This window comes from Bubalus kerabau, chromosome 2 (genome assembly GCF_029407905.1).
Source record: "Bubalus kerabau isolate K-KA32 ecotype Philippines breed swamp buffalo chromosome 2, PCC_UOA_SB_1v2, whole genome shotgun sequence".
Lineage (NCBI taxonomy): Eukaryota > Metazoa > Chordata > Mammalia > Artiodactyla > Bovidae > Bubalus > Bubalus kerabau.
The window spans coordinates 43,794,819-43,817,067 of NC_073625.1; the positions used below are offsets into that span (position 1 = coordinate 43,794,819).

The 22,249-nt window shown below is 56.0% G+C and overlaps 1 protein-coding gene across 1 annotated transcript in view; it reads right to left on the reverse strand.

Moving 5' to 3' along the window:
• The window catches only part of MYOM2 (myomesin 2), a 64,149-nt gene extending 49,000 nt beyond the window's left edge, over nt 1-15,149 (reverse strand). Inside the window, exons 1-6 of the mRNA XM_055567575.1 lie at nt 15,002-15,149; nt 9,460-9,580; nt 8,272-8,490; nt 5,220-5,382; nt 4,969-5,126; nt 3,645-3,737 (exon numbers count right to left, since the gene is read on the reverse strand). Of these exons, the coding sequence (XP_055423550.1) occupies nt 3,645-3,737; nt 4,969-5,126; nt 5,220-5,382; nt 8,272-8,490; nt 9,460-9,569 (743 nt within the window). The 5' untranslated portion in view covers nt 9,570-9,580; nt 15,002-15,149. The remainder of the gene's footprint in view (nt 1-3,644; nt 3,738-4,968; nt 5,127-5,219; nt 5,383-8,271; nt 8,491-9,459; nt 9,581-15,001) is intronic.
• Between the last annotated feature and the right edge of the window lie 7,100 nt (nt 15,150-22,249).

Below are 22,249 nucleotides of genomic sequence, written 5' to 3' on the forward strand. Positions count from 1 at the left end.
TGGTGCAGGGGTGGGCCGCAGGAAGCCTCGTACACAGCGGCACCGCACGAAGGGGCAGACAGCAGGGCCAGGGCGTACAGGACGGAGTGTTCAAAGGGGACCACTCCCCACTTGAAATTTCATTCACAGGTCACCTGGAGACCCACATGCCTGACCACAGCCAGGGGCCTCCAGTCTCTCTCTCCTTCCCGAGGCCACACCAGGGGAAGCCCAGAGTCTTAATTCGAGACTGTCAGAAGCCACACACAAGTGATGAGGGGCAGAGAAGCTTCCTTTCTATCTGGACAACATCCCAGGGCACACAGAGGGGCATTCCTTCTGTCTCAGTTGTTTCAAACGTCATGGGGCACTTTTGCTTCCCAAAGCCTCGATCTGAAGTGTTCCCAAAGCCACCCCAGGCGAGAAACCTTATCTATTTTTTTTGGGGGGGGGGGTCACTCCAAGTGGTATGTGGAACTTCCTCAGCCAGAGACCAAAGCCGTGCCCCCTGCAGTGGAAGCGCAGAGTCTTAACCACTGGATCACCAGGAAGTCCAACGTGGTCCATTTTGTTTTACTTGAATATTTACTTATTCACTTGGCTGCACAAGGTCTCAGCTGCGGCACGTGGGATCTTTGGTTGTGGCATTCGAACTCCTAGTTGCGGCACCTGGGATCTATTTTCCTCACCAGGGATGGAACCCAGGCTCGCAGCATTGGGAGCATGGGGTCTCAGCCACTGGACCACCAGGGAAGTCCCTTGTCTATTTTAAAAGAGGGGCAGATGAAAGTTTAAGCAGGACATGAATTTCTTCTGGGTCATCAGGGCCCATGTCCTCAAACTCTAAGCAGTGTTGACACGGGATTTAAATTTTCACTCAAAGTAAAATTTGAATATCAAAGTCTAAAAATAAAGCGCGAGAAGAGGCCAGCCCTGGAGTCACCCTACAAGGAGTGGGGCGCGTTGGGGTCAGACTGAAACACAATACGTGATGTTCTAAGCGCCTTTACCAAAACGGCAGCAGCATAAAAATTCTTTGAAGAAACAGAACTCACCCTGTGAGTCCCAAGAGAAAGTCTTATGAGCATGTAAAACCGTGTCAATTACAGCTTCAATTCGAACAGTACCGAGGGGGACGAAGCTTCCTTTTCGGCACTTCAAGAATCTGGCAGCAGCAGCCAAAAAATATTCATAGGAGCAAATGTCACTGGGTAAGAGAAGCAGGGCTGGCTCCCGGAGGGGCGGCGAGGAGCAGGCACATTCTCCCACACCTACAGGGCGCGGATCAGATGATGGCAGCTCAGCGGTTTGGAATGAACAGCTGAGCGCAGCTGTCCTGTGTGGGACCTCCCGGCACTTCTTCTGGAGAATATGCTCATTTCAGCTGCTAAGAATGTCCCCACGCGGGTAAGAATACTGAGAAAAACATTAGTCTCAGGAATGTCCTTGTCCCCAGTTCCTTGGCTACTTGCAAGCTGATGCCACCACCAAGTCTATCTGAGTATCCCTGGGTATACTGGGGCCTCACTGATTTAGCTCCCCTGGTTCAAAGCTTCTCTTATTCTCAACACACCATGAAAAGTTGCCGCATGAGGGTGAGTGGGACCTTTTTATACTTAAGAAGAGCTTCCCCAGGGACTCAGATGATAAAGAATCTGCCTGCAATGCAGGAGACCCAGGTGTCATCCCTGGGTCGGGAAGATCCCCTGGAGGAGGGAAAGGCCACCCACTCCAGTATTCTTGCTGGAGAATCCCATGGACAGAGGAACCTGGTGGGCTACAGTCAGGGGGTCGCACAGAATCAGACACAACTGATTAACTCACACACACATACTTGAGAAAGGGAATTTGTTTCTCTTTTCAAAATAATGATTAAAATACAGCTTTGAAATGAAGCAGTTGCTCCCTCAAGCTCACCCCGAGCAGTCCCAGGGCACCCCAGGTGAGAAAGCCACCTCAAATTAAAGCATTCTTCTAAACAGCGGCTGGCCCCTCTCCCTGTTCATAAACTGCATGGCTCGCTGCCTGTGGACACTTCCGGAAACTCTAGGACTTGAAGGAGCGTGGATGCCCGGCCCTCACCGTCCATCAGCCGCCCACACCCCAGCAGACAGGGGACTGCCTGGCCACTCCATCACAAACGCTCCTGCTCCACTCTCAAAACCTTTCCTCGCCCTCCGTCCACCCACCTATGTTCCGCCACCACCTTCCCTACGTTCCAGGCAAACTGCCCACCCGCCCTCCTGCCACTCGCAGCGGTGACTCTCGGGGACCCGTCACACCTGCCCTCCCCGCTCTGCCTGACAACAGCCACGGTCCCAGCAGGATGGCTTCAGGGTGGGGGCGGTCGTCTCTGCCCTCCTGCCCTGAGATGCCTGCCGACTGCTGCAGCCCCAGGGCAGTGCCCCTCTTGGGAGCCCCCATCCCTCTGCCGTCACCTGCAGGCCTGGCCCTTAGATGGCTTCTCCCCAAAGACATGCCCCTTCAGCTCACACCCACCCCAGGGCCGGGCTGCGTGTCTGGATCTGGGTGCCCAGCACCGTCACCCTGGCCTGATTCTCCTTTCCTGACGTGCACGGCTCACCTCCGTGTGCTAGACCTCCAAGTCAGGAAGCCAGCTTCTGGTTGCTTTACCCCAAGCTCCCGGACAGTGTGGGGCACACAGTAGGTTCTCAGCCAACAGTGCCAGCGGGGCCTCCAGCTGTTCTAAGCAGCCTCAGCTTTACTTCAGAGGAACAAAGTCATGACTCAACACAGACTTTAATCTTAACTGTAGCCTGTTAGCCTCTGTCCTCATTAACCTGCATAATGTTATGATCTTTTTGTAAAAAATGAAAGCTATGTATTCAGAAAAGCAGAAAGAAAATGAACAGCAGAATTTCACTTTTTGTTAAAAAAAAAAAATTGAAGTATGCATAGAGGGCGAGTGTTGTATAAGAGAAAGAGCAGTTCTGTAAGTGCGCCAGAATACTGACCCCAGTCGCTGGAAACAGGGGTGAACGTCATTATCTTTTACTTATCTGTATTTACTGCACATGTATGCATGCTCAGTCGCTTCAGTCGTGCCTGACTTTGCGACCCCAGGGACCGTAGCCCGCCGGGCTCCTCTACCCACGGATTCTCCAGCAAGAGCACCGGGGCGGGCTGCCGTGTGCTCCTCCAGCGGATCTTCCCAACCCAGGGATCGAACCTGAGTCTCTTAGGTCTCCTGCATTGGCAGGTGGATTCTTCACCACCAGCACCACCTGGGAAGCCCACCTGTATTTATTACATGTTTCCAATTTGTTGTGAGAAAAAAAAAAAGACACGTTTCCTTGAAGAGTGGAACTTAGGGATTGTGGCCCAAACCTGGGAGAAGATTCAGCCCGGCTGGTGGGTGGGCATGAGGGTGTCTCAGCTTTCCCCATGGCCTCACACCTGGACTGGCCGCCGTCGTCCTTCGATAAACCGTCTAAACCACCTACTCCCTTTGTGTCCAAAGCAGAAGCCTGGGCAGAGCTCAGGTCCACACCCCTCAGATGCCACCAGGGAGACGGAGGGACACTTGTGTCTCCCGCCAAGAGTTAACTCAGAAGCTCTGGGAGCGCCGTGCGGAACGTGGAGCAAGCTGGCCTGTGCTCCTATGTTTGGGGCCTGGCCACCTGGGCAGGCGTCTGGGTGCTTACCTGTTGATCTCCAGTGTGTGCACACCGTACTTGCTGTCGATTCTGTACTTGCCCGGCTCCCCGGCCTGGCAGATCAAGCTGCCGTCTTTATACCTGAACAAGGAAAGCACCCAAGTGTGAAGGCAGGTGGAAGTTTGGTGCGTGTCCCGACCTTGCTCGTTTTCCATCCCTGCCCCTGCCTGGCCCCACACTCACACACACGTGCACACGCACACACGCGTGCACACACACACACGCATCATCACCCTGCTTCTGCCTGAGTCACCGCTCACATGTCAGGTGGATGGGCAAGGGGAGCAGCTTCAGGAAAGGTCCAGCACCCCCCTCAACTGTTTAAGAGCGGGTGGCTCTCACTAGACTCAGACAACCTGGGCAACCCTCAACCTGCAACAGAGCATGGGCCAAGGTCCCCTGGAACTTGCTAGAAATTCAGGATATGTCATTCCAAGAAAAAATGTAGCCAAGGTTGGTCAGGCCCTGGTACAGCCTCTGGAAGCCACAGGGTCACCAGGACTCATGTGGAAAGACCCAGCCACTCTGGTCTCACCGGGAGGAGGCTGGACCAGTGGTCCCCCAGGACAGCAGAACCACGGCTCCCAGAGACCAAGGGCAGGCAGCTCCCAGTCTCCCTGCCTATCAAGCAGCCAGAGGAGCCAGGTAGACACTTGTCTCCTCTGCTGCCAAGAGACCCAACCTGGGACACGAGCAAAATGTGTTCTGTGGCCAGACAGACCCCAGGGACCCGGCATGAGCAAGTGGGAAGGAGATGGACAGATATGTCAGCTTAGCAATGCACATCAAAACCAAGTGTCGATGGGCTTAGAGACTTCATCTGTCAGGCTCCAGAAACCCTGCCCTGTGGTTCCAGGGCCTTGGAGTTTAGCGTCTCCACTCACACGAGTAAAAGCAGGACCGTGGGTATCAACGCTGGTCATTTCAGGGAACCTGGTTTTATTTTACTTTATTGTATTTTCCCGGCTGCATTGTGCTGCTTGCAGGATCTTAGTTCCTCGACTCGGACTGGAACCCCAGGCCACCGCAGCAAGAGCTCAGAGTCCTGACCAGGGGACCTCCAGGGAATTCCTGGGTTTCACATAACAGTCCTCTGGACAATCAGTTGGCTCAATTGCAGTGACATGAAACCGCCTGCCCAGGACCCCGGGCGCGTTTACCGCTGCCTTTCCCAGTGGGTCTTGTGTGTGTTGTTCCCTGGAGCGGGTGCCGGGCTCCCTGCACGCGGACCTTCTCCATCCACCCAGGTAAGCAGAAGGCTGCAGAGCCTTCAGAGGGGAGCAGCCGGGCCACCCGAAGGGCACCCACTCACCACTGCACCACGGGGGTGGGGAACCCCTGCACCGTGAAGCACAGCTTGACTGACATCCGCTCCCAGACGGTGTGCGAGCGCAGCCGCACCAGGATCTCGGGCGCCCGGCTTATTCGCTCCTCGAACGAGTGCCGCTCCCAGGCCAGCCTGTCGTCCACCTATCCGAGGCGCGGCACGGTCAGGGTGCTGGGGGGCGCCCCGGGCCCCGGAGCACCCCACGGCCCCCGGACACCCCCAGTGCACACGCCTACCGCGTGATGCAGGCCGTGTCTGCCCGCGTGCTGCAGGGCCAGCCTGTCCAGCTGGTCCCGGGCGTGGGTGCGGGCCACGTGTACGTCCTCCTCTAGCTGGGCCAGCTCGCTCAGGTAGCGCTCCCGCTTGGCCTCCCCGTAGGCAGCCACCATCGACTGGTACCTGCGCGAGCCGCGGAGAAGGGGGCACGCTTACCATGGGCAGGGCGGGGGCGCGCTTACCATGGGCGGGGCCAGACCCCGTCTCCCCAGGATCTCCTGGGGAGGAGAGTTTGTTCCGCGAGCTCCCCTCTGCTTGTTCCCCTCCGCTGGCTTGTTCCGCGAGCCCTGCGTCACACAAAACCCACTCGTCTCCACCTGAGGCTGCCATGTCTGAGTGAATTAAAGACCCAGGTAAAGCCTTCTGAACTAGCAAATTCAGAGTGAAATAGTCTGTATTCCAGAGCACACAGTCGGCAGCTTCTCGGTCTACAGGGGCAGAGAAGTGAGGGGCCCACTCCTTCTGCCGAGGGCTGCCTCCCGTGGGCCCACAGATGACCCCCGACACCCCTGCCCAGCGGACATCCAGGCTCCAGGATGGCTCCGGACACCCTGATCCTGGCTGCCCGGCTCCCATTCACTCCCGGAGACTCGCCCACGCAAGTGGCTCTGTGGGTCTGTGCTGGAGACAGCGGGGGCCTGCTAAGTGGGCTCCCAGAAATGGAGCCTTCTTGTCTGCAGGGATCCCACGAAGTGACAGACACAGCAGTGATGGATCTCTGCACGTGCCGCAGACTGTCCTAGCAAGACTGAAGGATCAGAAGTCCCACCTTGACCTGTGTACAAACTACGAGCATGGGGCTTGTTGATGGCACCACCAGCCCCTAGTGATTTATAATTGAACTGGAATTGCCCGTGGCCCCAAACACCCTCACTCAGGACACTGACAAAGTGTCCCTGCTGGTCCCTGTCCAGTAGGCCAGGACCCCATCCTCCTGTGCCGAGTAATGTCAGTGTCCAAGCTTCTGCCCTAACGACATACCCCTTGGACAGCTGCGTGAGACTGGGAGGCCCACTTTGCCCAGGACAGACAGACAGGCATCAAAGGGACACTGCTAATCGGCTGTATCTTTCGGGAGGACACACCCAGACCCTTTAGAGCACACTGGTGCCGCCTTGGCTTTTATCTCGCATGAAGAGCTCACAGATTAACTCACACTGATCGAGCCACAATTTCGTCTTTCACCAAAGACTGATTTGTCCTGTAGATTAAACTCCTGTCTGCCACAGGACGTAAGGAATAAATATGTGCTTTCAGAAATGCTTGAGGCTAGCAAGAGTAGGAAATCATCACCAGGACTGGAATTCATCTAACTCCTCAAATCCCCCTACACCCGCTCCCCTCTGTGGCCAGGACAGATCGGGAATTGCTACAAAATCTCCACCAATTCTGGCTCAGCTCACCAAAACCTCCAGCTGTACTCAGGCTCACTCTGAAGGGAGGAAGGACCTTGTAGGATCTTTCGCACGGGAGATGTGCACACGGGGTGTGAGAGTAAAACCCTGTGAGGGTCCTAAACGCAGCACCCAAAGCCTGGGTGCTGGGCTCCGTGGAGGGCGGGCACAGCTGAGCCCTGTCCACACTGCACCTGCTCAGACAGACTGACTTTCACCCTGAGCTCCAGGGACACAGTAAGATTATAACCAGTCACCAAGAATCAAAATACATTCTTGAGTCAGATTTGCTACTGCAAGAGAGCAGCTTCAAAGGTTTTAGGAAAACTTCCAACAGCCAGAACTGTCACAGAAGTCATTTTTTGCTGAAACCACACGAGTCACAGTAACCGACTCCCTAACTGTTCAAATCAACACAAGTTTACTTTCCTCATCCATTTCACCTTAGGAAACTGAGGAATGGGAACTTACGGGACAAGATCACGCCAAGTTATTAATAAAACTGATGGTTCAAATAAAGATAAAGTGATAAGGCTGGAGTCTTGTCACTTGTTGTGCTACAACTTAAGTAGAGTAGAACTCTTTCTGCAATAATCCAACACATAAAAACCCAGTTTCTTAATGTACACATTTTGAATTGATTCTTTGACAAAATAAGTCTTCACTTGACAATAAAATTAATTTACAGGACAACATTCCCATAAGGCATTTAAAGATAATTCAAATTTTCAAAAATAAAGGCTAATCTTTTCAGCTATACAATGTTTTCATTAAACAGATTCCTTAGTCATAGTGCAACTTTCAGACTGAAACATGTTGACCTAAATCCCTTTTTTCCTTCTGAATTTTGAGTGTTTTAGAGATATAGAGAGAAATTTCTAGAAATAAGTAGAAGGTGAGGAGGAAAAATAGAGCAGATACAAAGCATTCTCGAGATGCGTAAGCACTCTGTTCTTAGAAGATTCAAGTAAGCTGACCACCAGCTTCTTGTGATCTGGGATAATTTTAAGCCCGGCATTCTCAGTCACCCGCCCCATTCCGGCGGCTTCTCCCCATGAGCTGAGCCAGTAGAAATGTGAAGCACGAGGGTCCACAGACCACTCCCTGCAGCTCCATGTCCACAAGGACAGATGGCTGGCATCCTGGCCCCTCTCTGGAAGGTCCCCTGCTTGAGCACAGGCCTCACAGCTGGCCATAAGTAGCCCGAGAGGTTGTTGATGGAAATTTGAAAACTCCAATTCACACCTTTAGGTCTCGATGTTTCCAAGTGTGGCAGTCATGTTCCCTGGGTGGGGAAGTGCATTTAGCAGGGAGGGGACAGAGGCCTGAGGCCAGCCCAGCTCTGTCGCGGGGAAGCAGACATGGGTCCCCTGGACCACAGCGCTCCCCTCTGCCCGAGGGTGCAGAAAAGCCACCCTGGTCGCTTCCTTGCAGGGACCAGTGGAGACGACGGAGGTGCAGAGCAAGACGGGCTGAAAGCAGCTGCTCGTGGCTTTTGCTGCAGCAGGAGCGCCCCCGCGTCTCCCAGGCCCCTCCAGCTCTGCCCCCGCTCTCTGACCACACAGCCCCTGGTCCCGGGCTGGGGCGCCGAGTGTGGCGGTGGGGGGTTGGGGGTTACCTGCGCTTCCTCTCCTGCGCCTCCTCTTCCAGCGCACTGCTCATCCTCTTGGCGCACAGCCGGCAGGTGGTCCTCCCCAAGGTGGTGTCCCCCAGGCTGGTCTCCCCCAGGGTGGTCTCCCCCAGGGTGGACTCTCCCAACGCCGCCCGGCTGGACTCCCTCTGCGAGGACGACTTCCGAGTGACCGATCTCTGCAAAGACGACTGGGCGGAAGCGCGCCTTGGTGCAGGGGAGAAGCACAAACGTGTAGTTACAAACAGCATCACTCTTTCCATCCCCCCAGCCTCTCCTCGGAATGTACGGGCACCCACGCCTGTGGGCACGCCTGTGTGTACACACCTACCTGCTCGCGCGTGCACACGCTCAACCCCATGTGTGACCTCCTCCCCATCTGCCCGTGTCCACCCCCAGGGGCGCCCCCTCTCCCCAGACTCAGCTCCCTGCCACCCCTGCCAGCCCTCTGGGGCCAGCAGGTGCCCGCCAGGCCCTTCTGGCCTGAGGCCACAGTGATGTCTATCTTAAGAGATTTGAAGCTCCCCAAGGCTGCGGGGAGGGGCAGCGAATGTTTGGCTCTGTTTGTTCCTGGGATGGCAGCCGACCACAAGGGCCACAGGCAGCTCTAAATATAGGGGCCGCGGAGCTGAGGCCAGGGCCAGTGCCAGTGTCCGTCTCCTAAATTACCGCCGCAGGAGCTCACTGATGAAGCTGCAGCCGGACACCAGCCCATCAGACAGACAGCAATCTACCTTCTGCCACCTTTGTCACTAACGTAGCAGTATTCTGAGATCAGCTTCCATCCAAGCATCACTTTGCCCCTACACACCTCAGTCCCACCGGCATTCCCTTCCACGGAGTTCCTTCTCATGGTCCTTGCTTCTGGGTGAGCTTTTAAATTCTAGTTCTGGAAAACGTATGAAGGAAGATCCCTGCCTCATGAGCTAAACCCGGGGCTCAGACAGAGCCTATCCAAGAGGACCTGCTGGGACCTGCCAGGATGTCATGCAGTAGCCCCAAAGCTTTCTGTGCAGCTGGGGCTCCCAGCTCCCTCTCTGCTCTGGACACGAGCATCGGGGATCACAGCCCTCCCTGAACCCCCAAACCAGTTCATCTCTGGGCTTTAGGAAGCCTCCAAGGTCAGACACAGCTCATACTCGAGATCGGCCGCCTCATCAGTGACTTTCAACTTACTTCTTTTTCGCTGAGTATTCATCCAGAAGGTACCTTGTCTGGATATTGCGGTACGACTGGTCAAAGTGCTTATGTCTCTTTTGGTAGAAGGGCACAGCAACGAGCGACATCTTGGCAACTCCTGCAGGAAAGAGCAACAGGCAGAGCTGAGGCCCTGAGTTTCCACTGACCAGGCTGCTGCAATTCCTACAAGAGAATCAACAACTAACTAAACCCTCCCTAAAAGAAAAGAAGGGAACAAAAGGAAGATTCTATAAGAGGAAATAGTGTTGGACACCTATTAGGTCCCCCAGCACCTGACTGCCTTTCTTGTTTGAGTCCATAAAAAATCAGAAGACTGAGCTACACTTTCCACTTAATTAATACACTCACCCAGTGTATACAGATGACCTAGTCTGTTCAGGCAACATGGAAAGCAATGTGAGTGATAAGGATAAAAATAACTGAAGCACAGGTCAAAGAAGTACACAAACAGTTAGAACCCGAGCGAGGAGGAGACAAAGCAGAGAGAGGCACGAAACCCTCCGGGAAGTGGGGTGGTTGCCGGAGGGGGGCACATGGCCCTGGAGCGCAGCAGTCAGCAGCCCCCAAGAAGGCACCGTTTGAGAGGGGCCTTTCCGGGTGGGGAGGTGACGGCGGCCGGAGGGCGGGGGAGGGCATCCCTGGAGCAAGGCGAGGCAGGACACAGGGTCGCAGGGTCCCAACAGGAGAGCTTTCACTCTGCAAAGACCACAGCCACGTGTGGAGCGTTCAGCATCTGCGCAGGGGCTGAAGCCACTCCTGATTGAAGGGGCCTTGAGAAAGGATCGTGTCTCCAGGACACACCCAGGCCCACCCCTCCAACAGCCCAGCCCACTCATGGGCGACCTGTCAGCTCACTTCATGGAGGGAACAGGCCTGGGGACGGAGCCCAGCTCAAAGCCTGAGGGGTGCAGGAAAGTGAGTGTTTCGGCTAAATTCTCCCCAAGCAAGAAGTCTGCTAGAGCAGCGGTCCCCAACCTTTTTGACACCAGGGACCAGTTTTGAAGAAGACAGTTTTCCCACAGACTGGAGGGGGCAGGGTTTGGATGATTCAAGTGCATTAGATTTATCATGCACTTTATACCTATGATTACCAAGCATTAGATCCTCAGATTACCAAGCATTAGATCCCAGAGACAGGGCCCGCCCTGTGGCAGGAGTGTGGTGGTCTGAGGTAGGGCGTGTTAGCAGCGTGTGCTGCACGTGCCCGCCAAGCCGGGCTCTCTGAGGGGAGCAGACAGCATCCCCCAGGCCCTGTGGTTGCTGACCTCCAGACAGAGGGGCTTAAGGACCCCCCGAACCCCAGTCCACTCTCATCTTCTGTGTTCAAACTGGAGTGATCTGGCCCAGAGCACAGCCCACAGGACAGGGTGAAAATCGAGGGGCAAGCGTGGGGTCCTGCCTGCGGCGGGCCCCCCACTCCGCACCGCCACCCACACTCCTGAGCAGAGGCTAGGAAGCCTTCCAAACACAGGGTTTGTTCCTAGTCTGTGACTCACAATCAGGTCCCTTTAGTCTGTGATCTCCCAGAATCGCGGAACTGCAGAGCTTGGAAAGTCCTTGGGGGTTAGCCAAGCTCCTGCCCTTGGGGGAGGATGGGCAGGCGCCCCCATGGCCAGAGAGGGGGGTGATTTCCCAAAAGCAAACAGAAATGCCCTGTGTGCACACAGAAGCATACAGAAGACCAGGTCCAGACACCACCAGACTGCTCTTCCTGGGCCTTTTATACTTTTCTACAGTAACTCATCTCCAAATTCCCTACTAAAGGCCAGCTAGTCAACCAACCACCACGGATCCCTGGGGTCCAGCGTGTGGCACATGGTGTACGTCTGACTGTAAACACACAATGGAAACTTCCGCCTAAGGGAGCCGATGCAGACGCAGCCCCTCCATCCCACCCAGCTCTGAAAGAGGTGCTGTGACTCTGAGGTCAGGTGCGCAAGTTCCGACACCTGCAGCCCTGGGAGGGACTCGACCCTCCAGCGCTCTGTGTGGCCTTGGCGCTCTTGTTCTGTCTCTAACCCGGACCTCCGGCTGAACGTGCACGCTCCGCAGGGAGGAGCGCACGCTGACACCAGTGGCCGTCTGTGCCTGGCACACTAGTGTCTGTTGTTATCGAGCTTGATTGTGTAGGCAGGACGGGGCATCTGAAAGCACACGCTTATCATTTTAATATCTGCAGTCCCTCAACTGCATCCCTGGGATTTTCCAGGGAGTGACTCAGAGCGAATCTTCAAGGAAAGTTTCCCCTCTAAGAAGGCACACATTCCATCTCTGAAAACGGGTCGCTGAGTCCATGTGTTGGGGGCCAGGGGTCACCATTCGGAGCCAGTTTCATCTCTGAGACGCCTTCTCCCACCGGCCGTGCGCTTGTGGGGAGAATTCCTACGGCAGAGAAGCTGGTGCAGCAGCAGCTGCAGGGCGCCCTGGCCCATCGTGATATGTACATGTCTCTGCTGAGCCACCCGTCAAATCTGTCGCCTTTCTTGGCAGAGGGAAGAGTCCAAAAATGGCCAAGGTGACAGGGGAGAATAAGCTGTCAGGATGTGTTCAGAGTGTAGCAGTAGCGCCCCAAAGAGGCAGCCGCCCCTTGGCAGGACCCCGGTCCTGTTCAGAGCCAGCGCTCCATGGGCTCTATGTGCAGTGGGCACCCAGCTTGTGCTGGGCTGACGGGTGGCTGGCAAGCACACCCTCTCCTGCTGCGGGCGAGCCCTCTGCGGTGATGGGGACACAGGGCTGGAGTCAAGTGCTTGCCCTTCCCCTGTTCTGACTGTGGACTTACTGGAGATGCGTCCCCCAGGACATCGTGGGCCCACTGGTACCCAGCCCCCAGCCCACGAACTTCTCTGCTCACTGAGTAGACATCCTGCCCAGAGATCCAGGAGGTTCCCCCACATCCATCCTGCCCACAGCAGGCGCACCTGTCCGTGCCAGCCAAGCGTGGACCCCGGCTGGTTGAGTCTTGAGGATGGAGAGGCCTTGGGGATGCCTGCTCCGGGCTGCCAGCGAACTCCTACCTTTGTGCATGCGATCCATGCCGGCGGGACTGCCACACAGCCAGAAACCCACGCCAGGCCCCGTGCAGGCACCACTCAGTGGACCTCGGGTTCTAGAACCTGCCCAGCTGTGCCCGTCCCTGCCCGCCCAGGGCCTGTAGATGGGGGGAGGATGCCCATGGAAACGAGCCCTGCAGGCCCAGCCCCTGCTCCAGAGTTGTAGCCCCAGGGTCTCAGGGGACCACGGGGACACAGCCAGCTGCCCTCTGGGGATCCCCCAAGAGGAAGGGGTGACAGCCTGTTTGCACAGACCTCCCTCCGCTTTCTCCTCTTTAGGAAAACAATCCCTTCACTGACCCCTCAGCCGCCCCCAGCACAGCCTAAGGGAGTGAGTCCCAGGGGAGGAGGCATTGGGGCCAGAGCCCAGCTCTAACCCCACCGCCCACCCAGGTCAGCGTCTTTCACGGAGAACACAGGGGCTGGGGGAGGGGGCAGGGCACATTGGGCACACCAGCGGCCCGGCTCTGTGACCGCCAGAGACAACACCCCACTCTGACCACTGACCGTCCTCCATACTGAAGGCGCACAGTCAACAGTCAACCGTGGTCAAAGCACACGGGGTTCGCTGTTTACAACTGTGAGTGAATGTACACAGCTCGAGCTGCGTAGTCTCCTTCTGTCCCGGTTTGAGTCTCGACCTTTCCTGCGAGGAAGCCATCTCAGGTGATGAAAATAAGCCGCCTGCTCCTGGGCTCCCGGCAGCAGAGCCGAGCGTCCGTCTGACCCAGAGCCGCTGCTCTCCACCCACGGGTGCTCCTGACACGTTTGGGGGTCGTGAGCCCGAAATGAAACACGAACTGGACGTGCCTCCGTGGCGGGCTCCGCCCTGGTCCCGTCCCGTGAGGACGGACCGGAGTCATCACCCATGTCCCCAGAAGGACTTTAATCCGTGGAAACATGTCCATTTACTTCCATACAGTAAAAGAAAGTGTGGTTTGTGCAGCTCAGAGTCCACGAGCACAGCAGGTGAGAGCGCCTCCGGAGAACAGAGCACACAGCCGCCCCCACCCGGTGGAGCCGGCCCGCCCCACCCCCCACCCCAAGGAGCCAGCCCCCACCCCCACCCCAAGGAGCCGGCCCCCACCCCGGTTCCCAAGACACGGACTGCTTTCCCTGAGGCTTTCCAAGCTACTCAGCCCAGAAGTCAGTGTAACAACAGAGCACAGAGTAGCCCTTCAAATCCTCACTCCCCGACCCAGCCTGACGCCTAATGTCTGGCAGCCAGTTTTTCAAGTGTTCCCCAAATAGCCTCTGAGCCCCGGGACTGAATGTCTTAGCAGTTCCCTCCTTGCTGCTGCAGTCCCCGGGAGCTGGTCCACACCGCCCCGGCGCTTAAGCAGGATCACATTAGACGGAGAAACAGGATAAGGCGCTGCTTCCTGGACAGGAGCGCTGCCCTCTCCAGCAGCCCAGCGGCCTGCCGCAGTTCTCACAAATGGAGAGAACTAGCAACAAAGGAGATTACCCAGAGATTTCACCCCACAAACTTTACCCACTGGTTTCCTTGTCTCCATAAGAACACGTGGGCCAAGTTCCCTAGTTCAGCGTGAGCCTCACACAGATGCCCTACACATACGGCCCAGCCTCACTCTAGGACAGAACTCTAAATGAGCTTTGCCCCGAGTGCTCTTGGAAGCCTGTGTGTTCATCAGGGCAGGACCTTAGATCAGGAGGTGGGGACAGATCAGCATTTCTGGGTTTCTTTGGTGGCACCGTGCGGCATGGAGGATCCTCCCCGACCAGGACCAGGGCTCGAGCCTGTGTCCTCCCATGGGATTCCAACCACTGAGCCCCCACCTTCCTGCCTCGATGCTCCCCCCACCACCCTGGACCTCCCGGGTGTCGGCTTCCAACCCCACTGCCGTCCTCTGGGGCAGCGTTTCAAGAGCATGACCAGCACTTCGGCTCTCTCAGGGGAACCAAGGAGGAATTGTGCAGGCTCATAACGCACGGAAGAGCTGGGGGAGCAGCCCGCTGCTGTGACGGGAGCTCTTGGAAACAGTGACAGAAGCACGGAGCTGTCCCCTCCCCTAGACGCTGCAGTCCGGGTCAGAGTGCAATGGCCCTGGGTTCTCTTTTTCTCTTAAGAAAATATCCAGCTTTATTTCACACCACTTCAAACCTGCCCTCTCCTGCCAGAGGCTCTCATTTCTGAGGCTCCAGAAAATTGCAGACATCCATCAACCGACTGGGGAACCTGGAGATGCTGCAAAATCCAGGCTAAGGTGCGAGGGCTGGGACGGGCTCAGAAGTGCCTAACAGCACAGAAAGTTTCAAATCCTGGCACAGAAACTCAAAGTTTGACTCCAACTCTTGGCTGACGTTTGTCTGCGCCGAGTGGACTGCTCATGTTCACGTTTCTTCCCCCGATACCCACTGGGACTTTGAATGCGGTCAGCTCCTACCCACACCTCACTCCTCCCTGCCCAGCCTCCCACAAGCAAAGGAGAGAAGAGGAGACTCACCGCAGGAGGGGCTGGCCAAGGGGAGAGGGCTCACAGGGCCGCAGGATCTGCTGGGACAGCTAAGCACGGCTGCCTCCCGAGGCCCGGCCGCAGTCCATTTATGGCCGAGGAGATGCTATTTATAGACCCTGGGACGCCTGGCCCCATGGGGCTACCTGTGTCCTAAATCATTAGCCTGATCTCTGGAGGGAAAAAGTCCAATTCAAGTTGGAAAAATGGAAACGCTGAGAGCACCCGCCTGCACTCAACAGGTGTACCTTTCACACCCAGGAAACCGAGGCAACTGACCCAGAAAAGCAGCATGGGCCCGACCCCCTGCCCGCCCGCCCTCCCTCCCTCCCCCACAGCTTCCCTCTGCACAGGGGTCCACAGACCTATTTCCAGCACTTTTGAGCTAAAGTCTCCCTGGTTCATGAACAGACATCCCGAGACAGCTCTCTCGCAGAGAGTGGACTGCAGCAGACACTGAACCGTTTGGGCTCCAAACCCTGAGAAGGCTCTGAGCCGTGGGTGCAGGGAGGTGGCCTTGAGGGAGACAGGGGAGGTTCTGGCTGGGTTTTTATTTCAGAGATGACTCCGGCTGGGGGTTTCACCGCAGGTTTCATCCTGGGGTTAATTTACCCAGAACTTCCACCTAAAAGAAGACCCATGCCTAGTCGGCAAGTTACGTCTTATTTATAGTTATTACCACAAGCGTGCGTGGCATCTCATCCGCCCAGATGACTGCAGGGTGCCCATCGTTTCTTGCGGCCCGAGTCCAAATATAAATAACACACGACTGGCACGATCGAGCCCCGGCTGCCACCTGGCGCCTGGCGCCGAGAGGAGGGGCAGCGGGGGACCCCCGTCTCTGAGGCCCCACCCAGCTGCAGCACCAGCCCCCAGGCTGCTGGGCCGGGGGGCCATGTCCCCATCTGTTGAGTGGTAAGGATTTCTCGAAGTTATAGCACAGGACCAACACTGATGCTCAGTTCAGAGAAAGCTGTTTGAATGCTTGAAAAAAGTAACATAATATTCTAAGGGTTTTGTTAATTTCCGTATATTCTGTCTCAGAAAGCAGCAAAAGAAATGTTTCAACACAGTTTAGAGAACAGGTGTCCAGCTGGCCAAACGTTGGTGACTGTCTTACATTGCAGAGGACGAAGGCCCCTTGAAAGGAGGCTCCAGGCTTTGGCGAGAGAGGGAGGCCCAGGGCCGGGCGCAGTGGCGCTGGGCACGCATGTCAGCCTTCACCTCTGCAGAGGGTCCCCACCAGCAGATGCTGCCAGCAGGAGCCCTGGAGAGCCGGCCCCGAGCCCAGAACCCAGCTCTTCCCCCAGGCGGGTCACCCCTCTGCTGCTGAAGGCCTCGCTTCTCACTGAAGAACGTTATCCTGCCATTCTTAACCGCAGCTCACCAGAGCTGACCCCTGCTGGGCCCGTCCTGAGCCTGGAGACTGGGCGCACGCCCTGCAGACGCCACCTAACAGGCTACATGACGGGGGACAGGGATCTGTGCCCATCACACCCCCTGTGCATCCCGTTCCCTTCACGTTGCTGGCCAGCCTGCATGGGGGCTGCAGGCTTTCCCCTCGGGCTCTGCCTCCTGGACTCTGCCCCCTGGACCTTGTCCTCGGGACACAACCATCCCACAAGGCCACTGCTCCACTGAGGCAGGCGTGTCCTAGAAGAGCTCCACAAATACCTTACCCAGGGACCCCCTGCTGGTCCAACGCAGGGGGTCCACTGCTCACCCTCACTGGGTCTGTTCCCTCAGGCTAGCAAAGCTGAGGGCTTCCCCATTTCATTTTCTATTTTGCTCATCACATTGAGCTTATAAAAGCACAAGCCATAAATTTGCTTCCACTGACAGCAAAACTTGGTTTCTGAAGAAATCATGGCCAAAAACCTCCCCAATTTGATGAAAAACTTTAATCAATGATCCAAACGGAATGACTCCATCGACATTGCTTCCAGCAATGCATACATACACCTAATTACCACTGGGAGTGAAAACACTAGCTTAATATTCAAAAAACTAAGATCATGGCATCTGGTCCCATCACTTCATGGCAAATTGATGGGGAAACAATGGAAACAGTGACAGACATTATTTTCTTGGGCCCCAAAATCACTGCAGACAGTGACTGCAGCCATGAAATTAAAAGATGCCTGCTCCTTGGAAGAAAAGCTATGAAAAGCCTAAAGTGAGAGTGAAGTTGCTCAGTCGTGTCTGATTCTTTGCGCTCCCATGGACTATAGCCTACCAGGCTCCTCTGTCCATGGGATTTTCCAGGCAAGAGTATTGGAATAGGTTGCCATTTCTTTCTCCAGAGGATCTTCCCCACCCAGGGATCAAACCTGGGTCTCCAACATAGTAGGCAGATGCTTTACCATCTAGTCACCTAGACAGCATATTAAAAAGCAGAGACATCATTTTGCCAACAAAGGTACCAACTAGTCGAAGCTATGGTTTTTCTAGTAGTCATGTAAGGATATGAGAGTTGGACCATAAAGAAGGCTGAGTGCAGAAGAATTGATGCTTTTGAAATGTGGTGCTGGAGAAGACTCTTAAGAGTCCCTTGGACAGCAAAGAGATCAAACCAGTCAATCCTAAAGGAAATCAACCCTGAATATTCATTGGAAGGACTGATGCTAAAGCTGAAGCTCCAATTCTTTGGCCACCTGATGCAAAGAGCCGACTCTTTGGAAAAGAACCTGACGCTGGGAAAGATTGAGGGCAGGAGGAGAAGCGGGTGACAGAGGTTGGGTGGCATCACCGACTCAATGCACATGAGTTTGAGCAAGCTCCGGGAGATGGTGAAGGACAGGGAAGCCTGATGTGCTGCGGTCCATGGGGTTGCAAAGAGTCAGACACGACCGAACAGCTGAAAAACAGCAACAAAAGTACTGATGAGATTGACAGCACGTTACTTCAGAATCGAAACCTCACTGAATATTGGAGATACAACAATAGAACATAGCAAGATAAAATACAGAGAGGGAAAAGATGGGGAAAAATAAGAGCCTCCGAGGCTGCAGGGTGACTTGAGGCAGGTAATACACTTGGTCCCACAGGAGTCATTAGGGTCGCCAAGGGAGGGGGCTGGATGGAAGAAAATACCTGGAGAAATAACCAGCACAATGTTTCTAAATTTGCTAAACTCTGAACCCACGGATGTAAGAAATTCTGCAGATGTGAAGGTCAAGAAACGTGAACGAAGCTCCAGCCAGCCACGTGGTGATCCACGAGAATGGCTTCAGACAGGGCCACGTGGTGATCCAGGCGCTCAAGGCCAGCAGTCATGATCACCAGGATGGCTTCAGACAGGACCCGCTCTGCACAGAGGGGTGAAGATGAGAAGAGCTTTTCATGGAGACAGTGGGAAGGGGGGTCTCAGCCAAAAGCAAACAACTTTCAGAAATGCAGGTGGCTCCCCCGCGCACACACACAGCTGGGGCGCTATGAGTGGGGTGCCCCTGCCTCAAACCCAGGGTGTCAGTGGAGCCTGGGGGCCCTGGTCTCACCAGTAACCAGGCAGCATGAGCCACCCCCCACCCCACCAGGCTGGGGCCCGAGGGGCCTGATCTAAACACAGCCCACACAGACCCCGCCACCTCCTTCTCCACCGAGCCAGCTAGGTCTGCACAGAGGGCCCCCCCTACCCTGCTCCCCCACCTCCCTCCCGGAACCCAGCCCCCTCCTGGGTGCTCAGAGGGTGCAGGTGCCCCTCCAGCCCACTGCTGCCCCTCCCGACCCCCGGCCCCAGCACGGCTCAGACATCCTTGCAGTGCCCCCCCAGCCCACCGCTGCCCCTCCTCGCCCCCCAGCCTGCCCCCATGGCCCCAGCATCCCTGCAGTGCCCCCTCAGCCCACTGATGCCCCTCCTCACCCCCCGTCCTGCCCCCACGGCCCCGGCATCCCTGCAGTGCCCCCCCAACCCCCACGTGCTCTGCCAGCCTTGCCCTCTCCCGCTCCCGGCCGCACGTGGCCACATTCCCCGTTTATCCACTTTCCACCGCCCTTGGGCCTTTCTGTCCACCTTCCACTGCCGTCACGTCACTCACCAGAATAGCCCTCAGTCCCCCGACCCCATGTCACCACCTCCAGGGGCTGTGATCTGCCACCTCTGCCACCGTCTAACACCAGGGACCACCATGAAGAGACAGCACAGCTGCCCTGGGGCATGGCCACAGCCCCTCTCTCCCCATCTCTGCCCGCTTTACCCCACGGACTCCCCGCCTGGGGGGGCAGGTACCCGACATGGACGCCCATCCTCCTCTGCAGAGTGGATGCAGTCATAACCTCCATGAGGTGAAGACTGAGCCCAGGCCCCCTCTGCTCCCGCTCCACGAGCAGCACAAGGCAGGGACCCTGGGCGCCTCCCCCAGGCCTACCTGGCCATGCACAGTCCTCCTTGACACCCCCCTCCACGCCTCTGTCCCCCTCTAGGGCAGAGCTGGGCCCTTCTGCCAGAACCACCACTGTCTGCACCCACACGTGCCCTGGCTTCCCCATGCCCCGTCCCAAGCAATAGCCTCAGGGTGCAAACCTGAGCTGTCATCCCAACCTCTGAGAGCCCGTCACGCCTTAAAGACTAGCGTGCCGATGTCCACCTGGCCATGGCGTCCCAGCTGGAAGGCCCCAGGCTGCCCCTACTTCTGCTCAGCTAACCCAGTCCAGTCTCTACCTCAAGCTCCAGTTTTCGGGCGCCTCTCCCTGACCCCGTCTAAGTCAGGTTCCTCTGTCATGTCCCCTGAGAGCCCTCACCGTGGTTTGTAAACGTACATATGCGGTAACCGGGGCGATGGTCTGGCCCATCCATCTAACCCTCTAGCCTCTGAGCACCGTGTACCCAGCTGGCCGTGAAAACAGCTCCAGGCCCGCAGGGAAAACACGCTCAACAGAGAGGTGCTTCCTGGTGAACGCACCGAACTAGCTAACAGGCCTCCTTCAACGTTAGCAAGACACGGAGGGGTGACCCGACCCGCGCTCTCCCTGACATCAAAGAGCGGGTGCCTGGAGCATTCCTCAGTGCGTCTGTAATGGAGCCCGGAGTTTTTCCATATTTTGTAAATCAGAACTAATCCTAGGAAACCTGGCACCAGCTCCTGGCTGCATCTCTTTCAGGGTCATGTGTACATTCTGTTCAGCATGACCTCTACCGCGTCCCTCCCTGAGATGGGGGTGTCAGAGCCCCCAGGGCCTCAGGTGGCCTGCAGCCCAGCTCCCCCAGGGAGCTGACGTTTCCTGACTCGGGAGGTTCTTCCCAATCAGCTAGAGAATAAAAGTTGTCTCGGCAGGTGGGAAACCCAGAGAGCCCCCACAGACCCACATGGGAGGGGAAGGGCTGCCCTGAAGTGGGTTATGGTTGTCAAGGCAACCACAGATTTCTATGTCTTGGTAAAGCTCGAAATTATAACTCAATCCTGAATGCAGTATTCATGGTTGTGTTTTTAAGCTGAGAACTGCCGTCTGACCAGCAGAAGTGTACCCTGTGGGCCCTTCTCCTAGCCCACTGTCCCCGGCACCCAAGGACCACCCCCGGGACGGGAGCTGGTTGGCACCTGCACCTTCTCTCTGACCGAATTGGGCCTCCGCATCGTCCCAGCTCAATAAAGACGTGTTTACTAACCGGGAGAGCATGGCCTTCGTCCTGTAGATTCTATTTACAGGCTTCTGTTTACAGATATGGCCCTCAATTAATGGGAAGTTTATCTCCACCCTGTCACTAAATAATCACAGCAGGGCCAGAGGAGGTGAGAGCTACCCGGGGCACCCTGAGCCCGTAGTCAAGGGCACTGGCCGCCGGCCTGGTTTTCCTGTCTGTTAATCTGCAGCTGAAGCTGCGTGCCCTGGGCACAGGCTCCGCCGCCTGGGACTTGGCTTCACAGTAGGAGAGCGAGACTCGGATTAGATGGTCCTTGTGTAAGCCCTGATTTGCTGTGACTTCAGTCCTGAACGACAGCACCCGGGGAAGAGAGCGCGGCCCCCGCGAGCAAGGTCCCCCGCAGCCAGGCCCGGAACAGGATCCAGGAAACAGGAACAGAGCCCAGGACGCGCCTGCCAAGAGGATTCCACTCCGTAAGCGCATCATGGCCTGGAGCTCACCAAGCTCACCGCGAGCGCGTGCTTCTAAAATAGCGGTTGTCACAAAACAGAGCGGGTGGGAAGAGCGCTCAGCTGGCAGGGCCGCGTGTTCTATGCGCGGCGGGAGCCGGCTGTGTGCCCTGGCTCCAGGGTGGATTGCAGGGGACACAGACAGGCCAGGGCCAGCCTCAGAGGACCCCCAGAGCTGGACAGCACCGGCTGTCACCGGCCAGCCCTTCGCTTCCTGCAAACGCGTCAACAGGCCCAGACAGGCCGAAGGCTGACGGTGGGACCCCTGGGCCTCTGTGAGTCCATGGGCCACTTCCTGTTCTAAACCTCCCTTTGTGTCCGTCTGTCCATCTGTCTGTCCCACCATCTCTCTGGAGCACACTGACCACAGCACCCTAATTACAACCAGCATACACTCACCCCACGAATGGGGGCCCAGACCTGCCCCATGAAAATGAAACCCCTCAGAGGCACACTCCGTGAGGATGACGTTTTTCTCCAAAAGACTCTCATTCTCCCTTCCAGCCGAATATAAAGCTGAGCTCACGGAGCTTTACTGTCTCTCCCGCAAGCTCCTGCATTTTATTTTTCATGCCTCTGAAGAGCTGTCACAGGATCGCCTCGTTCAACTTGAACTTCCCATGGTGCTCTTCCTGAGAAGGTTCCTTTCATCATCACAGCCTATTGTACAGAGAAGACGCTGAGAAACAGGATGCAGATAATGCCCCGCTGCTGAAATAGCCCAAGTTCATGCAACGGCTATTGACATAAAATTCTAACTTTGGCCAATTGGGAATGAAACTGCAGACCACAGTGCCTAGGATCTAAGAGTACTCAATTACTCATAAATTAAAAGACAACCGTCCGAAGTCTAATTTGGCAATGATTTTAGAAATTTGAGCAAATTATTTTCAAAAGTGTGTACATAAATAAAGCTATTGCTATTCTACGCCAGGAAAGGCATAAACCATGTCTCATTCTCTTTTTTCTTAAACAACTATTCCTGGGGCTGGCAAGAACAGATGCTTGATAAATATTCCTTGATTTGGTCCTTTAGAAGAAAATTAAATGAACTGAGTTAAGAGATATAGTCAAGGCAGGAGTGGAACCTGCTTTAATCCTGTGAAAAGTAAAGATACAAGTATCAACTCTTGACTTGTTAGAGGTACA